This window comes from Hevea brasiliensis, chromosome 9 (assembly GCF_030052815.1).
Source record: "Hevea brasiliensis isolate MT/VB/25A 57/8 chromosome 9, ASM3005281v1, whole genome shotgun sequence".
Lineage (NCBI taxonomy): Eukaryota > Viridiplantae > Streptophyta > Magnoliopsida > Malpighiales > Euphorbiaceae > Hevea > Hevea brasiliensis.
In genome coordinates this window covers 11,755,092-11,766,686 of record NC_079501.1, presented here as the reverse complement: position 1 = coordinate 11,766,686, position 11,595 = coordinate 11,755,092, and the positions used below count along the sequence as shown (strand labels likewise).

Below are 11,595 nucleotides of genomic sequence, written 5' to 3'. Positions count from 1 at the left end.
TGTGTGTATCAGTAAGGAATAAAGTACAACCCTACTACCTAGAGAAGGTCGAAATTATGAATTGATGATTTACAGAGCTATGATATGATAAAAGAGACATTAATTTGACATGGTTTTGGGCAAGGTGGTAAATGTAGTACCTTTGTTGCAGCAAGTTAGGGTATAGTCCTATCTTTTCAGAAGGGATCGAAAGTTATTACTAATAATGGTGACCAACAAAATAGTGCCCCAGATGGGACTGTAGGGTGTGGTAGAGAGTAGTTGGCTCGGGTATCCTACAGAGGATACAAGTTTCATTATAGGAATCATATATAATCAGATCACGATGAATGTAAATCCTTTGAATTGGATGACGGGTTTGGGTGCCCGAAATCTTAAGTTTTGGCTAATTGAGTAAACATGGAAAATAATAATAATAATAATAATAATAATAAATAAAATTACTGCAGAATCAGTTCTCGAGGTAGTAAGGGTATTATGTAAGCTAAAAGATAAGAATAGAAATCATACGATAAAGATATGACTGCAATTTCCTGAGTTCCTTTCTAACTTCATATTGTTCAAAACAATAGTATAATCTAATTATAATAGTGTTACGAGTAATAAATTAGCGAAGATAAATTGTAGAAGGCCAATGGATAGAGAAAGTGCAGAATGAAGGCTTAGACAATTGGTGCCAAATGCAATATAATCTAAATGCCAGTAGAAGTACTAGCTAGGGTGGTCAATGGACAAAATCTGAATAGCACAGATATGTGATAACGTGGTAGAGACTCTGAAAGATATAGTTAGCAGGTACAGCTGTCATGTTAGGAAGAAGAATGGAACCAGGGATAGAATAGTTAAGTTCTATTTTGGGTAAGACAAAGGAAATAAATGAAAGGACAACCTGAAGGGCGCATAATAAAAGGAACAAAGTTAAGATATAGGGTAGGCTAAGTGTTATTCTTGGCAAGGTAAATGACAAGGATGGAGAACCCGAAATGGGACCATATTAGTGAGAATAGTGATGGAGGTATGGAATCTAGGAATGTGATACTCATAGCATGATGTAGTTGAGATTGTGACAGGGGCTAAAATATAGAGCTTGGAGTTACATGATTGGATCATACTTTATTTATTCCCTATTTCTAAAGTGAAGTGGATAGTAATGGGGCAAGATTCTTTTAACTTGTTAACAGTATCAAGAAGATTAGGCGAGAAATACAATAATAATGAGCAAAAAGTAGAAGGTGTGCGATGATATTGCGGACTATCTAATTAGGCAGAGAAAAAAAAGTTAGTAAGTAGTAAGTTGAATAAAAGTTAATCTAAGGGATCGAATAGGTATGATGAGTGGAAAGAATTATAGATAATGACACATAGGCTTTAGGTTAGACTTTTGAGATAGTGAGAAGGTAGTTAGAGGTTCGTTATGAATGTCAGGCAAACGTCTTTAGTGTGATCAACAGAATCACTTTGCAGTGAAGCAATAACGACAGAACAACAGTAGTGGTAGAACGAGAAGTGACAAGTCTGGGTGGTTATAAATCACTAGAAAGTTCAAGCATCAAATTAATGACCATAGATAAGGGTGGAATTAGTGTTGGAAGAATCTATTAGTAAGAGAAATCTTTCAGGAATCAACAAAAGTTAAGGGCACAATATAAACGATGATAGATATGAATCATAGGTCGAGTATAAGTAAAGTTAATAAATTATAAAATATTATATCAGGAAGAACAATGGTACGGTAAAGGGTTCATGCAGATGATGCATTATGGGTATAGCACAATTGTGCTAGGAGATGATGAAATTTGGAGAGAAAGACCAAGAAACATAGGTTAAACGTTGTTATATGGACAATCGGGCGTAATTAAATATAAGAGGATATTTTTCTTTCTTTTCAAGTTTAGCTTGTGCTTTTGGTTCTAGAGGGTTATCTAAGGAACAGATCGAATCAAGGAGACCTAGTTATTTGAGAGTTTGGTAGGCACCAATTCATACACAATTTCCTGATATGAGAATGACAGTAAGTGCATACCTAGTGTTAAGTATGAAAGGACGATCAGAGTAATAACAGGAGTCAAATTGAGTTAGCTACTAAGGCTTGTGACTATTTTAAATTATGAGCTGGAGGAAGTGCTAATTGCTAATGAGTTACAGTGAATAGAATTGTTGCTAATGGGAAAAGTGGAGACTAAAGTTTGGAAAGCTATGGGCAGTATATGTGATTACATTAAGGAGAATGAACATGTGAAGTATTTTGTTTAGAATTAAGGCATGGCACACATTTTCCACAGCCGTGTTAGTTCAGATGGAACTTATAGTTTCTGGGGCTCATATCCATCCAGGATAAGCAATTTCCTACTAAGGCGGGTAGGGAATGATAATGTTCTGATAGTTAAGTTGGAAAAAGGGGATACAAGAAAAATTTTCTATGGTTAACTACAAGTGTTACATAAGGTGAAGAATGTGCTGGTAGGAGTAAATCGTAAGGTTAGAATTCCCGGAGTAATAGAACTAGTAATCAAGATAAGACTCAGAAATAAGATGAAAGTTAAAGTTGATGATGGGATGGACATCCTTGAAGGAAAAAGGTGTAAGGGTGAAATAGGATTAAGATTAAGGAATAAGTGCAGCAGGTCGAAAAGATATCAACAATAGCAGAAATAGGAAAAGGAAGTGGATAAGATCCAAAGGATAGGAAGAAAGCTCGATAGAGCTAGTTATAATGATGAGGATAAGGAGGAATAGGTATGCTAGGAACACACTAAGAGATGTTTAAAACAAGTTATTATGAGATGATAGATTAAAGGAGTAGTAGAGCCTCGATCTGAGTGCTAATGTGTCAGAAGTAGGCCACATACTAAGAAGCTAAAGGAAGAAGTCTAGATATTTCCATTCCAGAGAAGGAGTGAGAATTGATAAAGTCGCATGGATTGAGTTGTCAGGGAATATAAACACTTTTGTTACCTAGAAGGAGAGACCCAGTTTACTTTCCAATGTTGATAAATGATACACTTGGCCCTTGGAGGAGACTCTACCTGACTAGTTACATAAGATGGATAGAGGTTGGTCTAAGTACCTTAGTAATGACACAAAAGAGATTAAAAATTTGAAGTATCATAGGAGTGAGAAGATTTATAGGTATTGACCACTGAGGTCATAAGAAGAGTGAAGATCTCGAACAAGATGCCTGGTTTAGGTGCTACAGGAAAGCTACTCATAGGATACCATGGAATAAGGAACATAAGTTAAGTCATTGGGGAAACAGAGATTATTAAAACAAAGGAATGATGACTGAAGTCACCAAGAGACATGTTAGGCGCAATAAAAGTGAGGTAAGCACCAAAGTTGATTGAAGTTATGAGACATCAAGTCAAGAACAGTGAGGTATGGCGAATACTTGAAATGTCAGAAAAAATGGTCAATGAATAGTTACAAGATAAAAGCCCTCTAGAAAGAGATGATGACAAATAGGACACTATAGTAGAATCAGAGAGCGGTAGAATGTCATATATAATATACGAAGAGTTTGAAGAATAAATGTTTTACCAATCTCTGCATAGTTGGAGGAGTAATGATTGCACTTGTTCTAATAATCTTCTTTTCCTTATTTCTTTGTTTATTCGAAAATTCGAGGACGAATTTTTCTTAAGGGGGGAAGAATGTAACATCCAGGAAAAAAAAAATGATGGGATTTTGGCGTGTGACAGTGGGTTTCCACTGTCACAGCCAGCCTTTTTAATAAAAAAAAAAAAATTCAAAAACGGGAGGAGGAACCACCCTCCCCCCAATTTTCTCTTCTCTCCTCTCCTCCCCTCTCTTCTTCTTCTTTCTTTCTCCGGTGACCGGCCGACGACTTCCCAAGCGGCTCCCCACCCGGCCAGCGACCCTCCGGCGACGGCCAGAACCACCAGAAACGGCGGCAAGAGAGGGAGAAGAGAGAGAAAATGCGCGCACAGTGGCAGCGGCTTTCCGGCTCGATTCCGGCTTCATCCGACGTCCGATCGAGGCGATTCAGGTGGCGTTGGAAAGCTTGTTCCGAGAGCTTTCTTTTGATTTCAATTTTGTAGCAAATGGACGTCGGATGAGTGAGATATGGAGGAGAAAAGTTTCGAGTTTTTCAAGCTTTTTCGTCAGATCTACGATGATCCGACTGTTGGATCGACGATCCGAGACCACCTATGGACTGAGGAAGAGGAGAGGAACATGGTGGTATAATCAGATCCGGCAAATGTCGCCGGCGGCCGGCCACTGTGCGCGGTGGTGCCGGCGGTGGCTCCGGTGGGCTATGGAGATGATTCAACTTCCAGAGGCTTCCTCATAAATTTTTGGAATTTTTGAGACACAGATAAACTTCGGGTAAGACAATTTCTATTATTTCTCTGTCTGTAGAGCATAAATACAGTGTTTCTTAAACAGGAACAATTGGAGAAAAATTCTAAGAAATATATATGATGAAAGTAAAATTATTTGGAGATATTCTATGGTGTTTGTTGAATTTTTGAGTGATTGTAGAATATTTTTGAAAAATATAGATGGATTTTAGTTAGATTTTTAGCATATGGGCATATAAGATTATTTGAAATTAAGATAATTAAATTTTATATAATTGGTTGAAGGTTGAGGATGGAGGTTTAAATATGTGAATATTTAATTGGGTTGAATTAAGAATATGTTAGATGTTGGAAACTTATGGAATCGAGTAAAATTCTTGAATAAAATATTCATGGGTGATTAGAAAATTTCAATTCATTTTGCAATAGCCTTATAATATTATTAAGGACCGCGGGGTAAAATTTTAGAATTTTTAGAGCTTGTTTGAGTGGATTTTTGAAAAATGTCAATTATAGGGACTAAAATATAATTTTTAAGATTTTGAGTATTGTCTAATTTGGAGGGCCCAGGAGGGGCCATGTGATATTGATGAGATGTGATTGTGGAAATTGAGAATTTAGAAGTGTTATTTGAGCCTTTTTCCAGGTTAGGTAGGTCCCAGGTATAGGGAAAACTCTGCCGGATTTCCAGCATAAATTAGGTTGTCTATTGCCTCTTTAGAGTTTTATCTTAACTTAGTACTAATAAATTTATAATTTAATTATTAAGTGATCGAGGTCAGCTATTTTTCTGCATCCAGCAGCCACAATAGTCATCGGTGTACTGTGAGTAAAATATTAATTTTAATTGTAATTTCACTATTATTATATGTTCAAGCATGTCCATGCATCACTTATATGTATATATTTATGTAGTTAAACTCTAGGCACGTTTTATGGTGCATTCACAACTGTTAAAGTGTCATGTATATTGTTGTGGTAATTTGGAGCAGTGTGCGTGCGTTGGCGTGCATGTGATGTGGTGTGGACTATGGATAGGACGGATAGACACGGCTTGAGATCTTCGCTGGGACCCGGTCCTTCGGGGTAGTCACGACTTGAGTTCTTCGCTGGGACCCCGATTTGGTATATTAAGCGAAAGTCCGGCTTGAGTTCTTCGCTGGCACAGGTTGGATTTAAGAGAGCTGTATAGGAGATCAGCTCCCATATATATTATGATTGATATTATTGAGTGTGTGAGTGCTCCAAATTACCTTTTTGATGTTATAATGTGAAATTATTGCTGATGTTGCATTTCACTCCACAGGATGCATTAGTTTTAGATAGTTATAGAAATTATGATTAAAATTGATATTTTACTCTCTGAGTCAAACGCTCACTCATGTTCAATATTTTTCCAGGCCACAGGAGGAGTTATTTTACAGAGCAACCTGTTTTCTTCCTCGCAGGTTTAACGTCGATTATTTAATTGTTTTACTATCTTTTCTAAATTTATAAAAATTTAGAACTTCGCATGTGTTAGTAATAGTATGGACCTTGTTAGAAATTGTGTTAATTTAAATTTTTGAAATTTATAAATGAAGATTTGTATGCTATTTAAACAGTTTATAAATGAGGTAACAGGGTTGAGCTGGGCTCCCCTGATTTTAGTTTCTGAAAATTTCTGAGTTAAGTTGGCTCAAAATATAATTATAATAGTTTAATTTAAATTATTTTATATGCATATTGGGCCTAAATTGTGGGCCTGGTTATGGATTTGAGAAATAGTTAGGCTTACTATGGGCCTCGGGGGCTTTAAGCTGGCCCAGGTCCTAGTGCCGGTCCGGCTCATAAGTTGGGTCGTGACATTAATAATATTAACATTATTTTTAAAATATATAAGATGTTAAATTTAACTTTGAATCGAAAATAAAAAATAAGAAGTCACAAAGCATCACATACTAAGTAATCAATATATACATATATAAAGCTAAAGCATAAAAATGGGTTTATAAAATTAAGCTATTTGACTTATTAATGCACTTAAAAATTTATAATGTGTTACATTTTATAATCTACATGGTTTAATAATTTCTTAAATAATATCTATTTGGCCTAAATATTAATTACTTTAAATTTCAATTTATCATCTTTAATTTTAAAATTTAAATCTTTGTTTTTCTTTTTATCCATTTTACTTCATTCAAAGTTGTAACATTTTTATTTTTGCTTTTTTTATTCTTTAATTGGTATACATGAACTAATTTAAAATATAATATAAATTATTTTTAAAAATTTAAAATTAAATTATATTTATATATCAGTTACTATTGAATAACTTATTTATTATATTTATTAATATTAGAAAATAAATTCATTTCTCTTTTTTTTTAATATTGAGTATATAACTTATTAAAATTTCTCATTTTTTACTTGTTTATGGCAATAATTTAATTGTTTTATATTTTTAAATTTACATAATTATTTATTAATTATTTTTCAAATTCATTATGTTTATAATAATAAATTACATTTCAAATTTTTTGTTAAGTGCATAATTATAGACCATACTTCAAAAAATAAACATTCTTATAAAATACATGAAGTTTGAAAATCAAAAGACTAGAATAAAAAGATATATCATTAACCATATATATATATATATATATATATATATATATATATATATATATATATATATATATATATATATATATCAATGTTGTTTTAAAAAAATATAAAATATTTTATAGGAAAATTAAACAATGAAGATTTGCAATTAATTACTGAGAAGTATAAAAAATTCAAAATTAGAAGGACAAACTTAAAACTTAAAAAAAAAAAGAGAAAAATAAAATACAAATCATAAATTGAGAAATTATTATTATTATTATTTCTTGAATATTATCTTAATATTTAAGATTTTATTTTTAGCACATTTATTATTATAATTATTATGTACAAACTACATGGTCTTTTTTAAACGCAATGTTACTATAAAATATTATATTGTTATATATTTATGAAGGAATATTTAGAGGAAAATAATTGATAATCATTTTAGAAATAAAATTTTAACTTAATTTTAATAGGAATATAATTATTTAAAATGTTAATAAATATTTTAATTATATTTAATATAATTAACTAATAACAAAATTTTATAAAATAAATACTAAATTATATATTAAAATAAAAAATAAATAAGTCACACAATGCACAGATAAAATAACTAGTTATTTATTAATTGAAGGTGGAACTAATGTCACTAAAAAAGAGAATACATGTGTACTAGATTTACTGAATAATATCTTCATTAACTTATCAATTAGATGCTTCTAGTTAGACAGCTAGTGGAATGAAATTGTTAACTTGAAATTTGGAAGTCTATGATTGATTAATTTTGTTAAGTCATGAACGTCTCCTTCCCCTCTCTCAATATACATGGATTAATATTATATATGGAGAGAGATAAGATTCACAGGAAGAACCATAAATCTGAAACAATTAATTGTTGGATATTCAATTCACTGTGGATTTGAAATTCCAAAAGATACGTAAGGTTTGATTTCATTTCTCTCATTTTCTCCTTTTCTTTTATGTCAATGTAATTAAGGTTTTTGTTTGGTTGGCAAGAAACCTGGTGAGGAGAAGGGTAGTGCAATTGAGAAATGTTTGATTAAAGGTGTGCTTAATTTCTTGTTGTTTCAGTTTTTCCTACTCAACAGCAATTGAAGACTTCTGGCGAGGAGAAGAGTAGTGCAATTCATAAATGTCTTTTAAGAGAGAAATTTTCACCGATTCAGGGCGTTCCCAATCCCAACTTTGTTCTGCCACTGCCTGGTATGAAAATTATTCTAAATTTATTATTAAACTCCAAGATATTCCAATAATTTCAAAATTAATAAACCTTTGGAGGAAATGGTATTAGTGACAGGTCAATTTACCCTTCATCTTGATATTAAAGTGTAATTAAATTTAAATTTTAAAACTTGAGTTAATTTGATTTAAAAATTGATGAATTGATAAAATAGATAATTTGTCTCAAATTGTGCAACACTCATTAGAAGTGCGTTAGGAATCATTAAAAAAACAATTAATTTTTAACTGATTAATATTGATTTTGTAATTGGTTTGTGATTTTAATTTTCTTTTTATAATAAAATAATTAATTATGATTAAAAAATTGATCGGTGTAAATAACATATTTATAATTTATTACTAAACTAATTACTAAATTAATATTTAAATATATGATTAGTGATCAATTTAAGAAATTGATTGCTAAATTAAAGAATTATTTTAATTGACTTCAGAATTTACCAATCGATTTATAATCCGTTATTAAATTTTCTCCTAAAAATTTTTGCATAATTTTTTTTATTTATAATCGATTTGCAAATCAATAACAAATAACAAATGATTTTTATAACAAAGTGAAATTGTTTGTTGTTATTAGTAATTAATTTTGTAACCGATTATGACCCAGTTGTAGAATTTCTCTCTCAATTTTTTTTTTATTTGCAACAGATTGAAATTAATTACAAAATTTTTTCTTTAAAAATTGTCGCCCAATTTTTTAAAAAATTTAGCAACCGAATAATTAATTAATAAAATTGATCGTTATTTTATTTATATAAACCACTACTTATTTATTTAAAATATAAGAATTTTAATAATGATATTTTCAAAGTCACTAAGTGGCATATATATTTTATTTCCATTCTATTTATCTTTTTATTGGTATATATCAAACAATTTAAAGATTAATAAAAAAAATCTATTAATCAATTTATTTCTTTATTAAATTTGAAATAAAATTATAACTAATTAAAATTTTATAATATAATTACGAAAATAAATGGCAGTGCCCTTTTATTTTGCTAATCATATCAGAATAAAGAGATTGTAGCAATAGATAAAAACTTATGCATTTTCTGAAACACGGGATCTTCTAATTAGGCAAGCGTAGAGCATACTCATGTTAGAGAAGAACTTAGGAATGCCATAGGCTCTTGGATTTTCAAGAGATGAAATAGTTTTAGAAACTCATGGATAGAGAAGTACATTGAAAATTTTTATTGATGTTTTGATGATCTTACAACATTACAGACCCTCTCTTATATAGGAGAAGAGGATAGGAAAAGCCAAATATGAGAAGATAGTGAGACCCTACGATCCTTTACAACTTTCTCGTAACTCAAAATGCATGTAAACAGTTTTATCGTAACAAAAATGGACAAACTCTATTATTTTTAAGTACAGATACTGACTAAAATTTAATATAAATAAATTGGTAATGATCTCAAAATAAATATTACATTATGTTATTAAAATAAAATAATAAATGATTTGCGTAATGTGCAGTGAAATAACTTTTTTTTTTAACTCCATGCATTTTCTTTAAAGTCACATAATTTCTTTCGTTATATTTTTATTTATAGTGTGAGATGGTTCAATTTTCATTTTATTATAAATCTCATTCAAATAGAAATAACATTAAAATATTAACTTTACATAACAAATAATTTTATATTTAATTGAAGAATATTCACACTCAAATTAAGATGAGGTTTTCTAAATCTTATAGGGATTTTTAGTTATATCCTGATTTCCTAACAAACATGTATTTTTTTTTCTGACCTAACAAACACAATTGAATCATTGACGTTTTTGTATTTGTATATGCGGGCCATTTGGTTGATCAACATAAAGCTTTCTGTTTTCTGATTTCTATGAAAAGCTACTTCCTCTGCCTTGAACTTATGATACTTATTAGGGATGATAAAACTTACCAAATAATGATCTCAGCGTGCTTGGTTCAAGGAGTATTCCATCTAGAACACGATCACCTGCAAAATAGGCAGGAGGCCCATACCAGTCAATGGTGGGATTCTTTTCATTTTCATCTAAGACGTAAGCTAGAGGACACTGATAAATCTGTCTTTGGGTGTATTTATGAACTCAAGACCTCTCACAGGTCAACACGAAATGCCCCCCAAAAATTGTTATAGCATTCCGTGGGGCGGTAATCAAACCGAGAATCTTGTTTCACGATCTCAAGATGAATCTCAAGAGCTTTTGTTATGAACTCCATACCACGCCAATGTTTCAGCAGGCAATAGATGCTTTCATTTCTACGGTTGTTGAAGTTGGAGTTGGTAATGTGTGGTTAGCAGGCCATTCTTTAGGTTCAGCTCTTGCATTGCTTGTAGGGAAAAGCATGGCCAAGCGAGATCGCCATATCAAAACTTTACTCTTCAATCCACCATTCTTATCTCTCTATAAGTAAGAATTACTAGCGAGGTACTCAAGAATACATTCCATGGAGTACACAGCGTAGCTACAGCAGGACTTTTTGTCCTTGTAAAGGGTCACAGAGATCGACAACATCACTTTGCTATCTTTTCTAATTGGAAACCCCTTTTGTTTGAAAAATATAAGTGCCTTTAAACATTGAAAAATATAAAAAAATATATATTTTTTAAAAAAATATTTTTCACAAAATAAAATATAGCTAAAAATTTAATTCTTCGGCACTCCCCTCAAAATGTGGGGAGATCAAAGAGGAATGATGGATTTGACAATGCTAAAATAATAAAGTAGTTGATGCCATTAAAAAATCCTTTGAAAAAGAAACGGTTAAGCACCGTGATTAATCACTCAGTCTTCAGAAATTATGTAGTTTGGAATGGTATCGCTCACCAAAAATAATAAAAATCTAATAATTTTATTATTTTTATATGATAAATTATGAGTAATGTTACGAATAGATAATACATATATGATTGATAAACATGAAATTATTTAGATTTTACATGTCAAAATCATAATTGATGAGACCTATAGTACATTTAAATAATTTTCAGAAATAACAGTAAAATTATTTTCAGAAACATATAATCTTAAATTTAAATTAAAAAAAAAAAGTCACAGGGTAGGTATCATATACCAAGTCATAACTCATTAACTCAACTAATTAAATGGTTCTTCGTCTGCAAGTGGAACGAAATTGATAATCAGCTGGAAGTGTATGGTTGAATTGACTTAGTTAATCATATTTAGTTTAAAGTTATGGACCTTGTCTCCTTTTTCTCTCTATGTATGACTATGAGTTTAAGAACTAAAATGTATGGTGATTTTACTTATAAATATATGATTTTATATATTAAATTTATGATAAATTATTAAATCTAAACAAGAATTACCTATAATTAATATTATATGCATATATGGAGAGATCATTGGATATTCAATTCATTGCGGATTTAAAATTCTGAGAGGTAAGTAAGGT

At 30.9% G+C, this 11,595-nt stretch overlaps 1 protein-coding gene across 1 annotated transcript; it reads left to right on the top strand.

Moving 5' to 3' along the window:
• The first annotated feature begins 2,163 nt into the window (after positions 1-2,163).
• LOC131182806 (uncharacterized) lies at positions 2,164-5,810 on the top strand. Its single transcript, XM_058152116.1, has 3 exons — positions 2,164-2,203; positions 3,762-4,347; positions 5,723-5,810. The coding sequence occupies exons 1-2, from the start codon at positions 2,164-2,166 to the stop codon at positions 4,310-4,312; spliced, it is 591 nt and encodes a 196-aa protein (XP_058008099.1). The 3' UTR covers positions 4,313-4,347; positions 5,723-5,810.
• The last annotated feature ends 5,785 nt before the right edge of the window (positions 5,811-11,595 follow it).

Excerpts from the sequence above, each read along its gene's own strand:
- LOC131182806 (XM_058152116.1), top strand. The coding sequence starts at position 2,164 with ATGGGAAAAGTGGAGACTAAAGTTTGGAAAGCTATGGGCA. Across the intron at positions 2,204-3,761 it reads AGTTTGGAAAGCTATGGGCA|GAACCACCCTCCCCCCAATT; the intron begins GTATATGTGATT and ends AAACGGGAGGAG.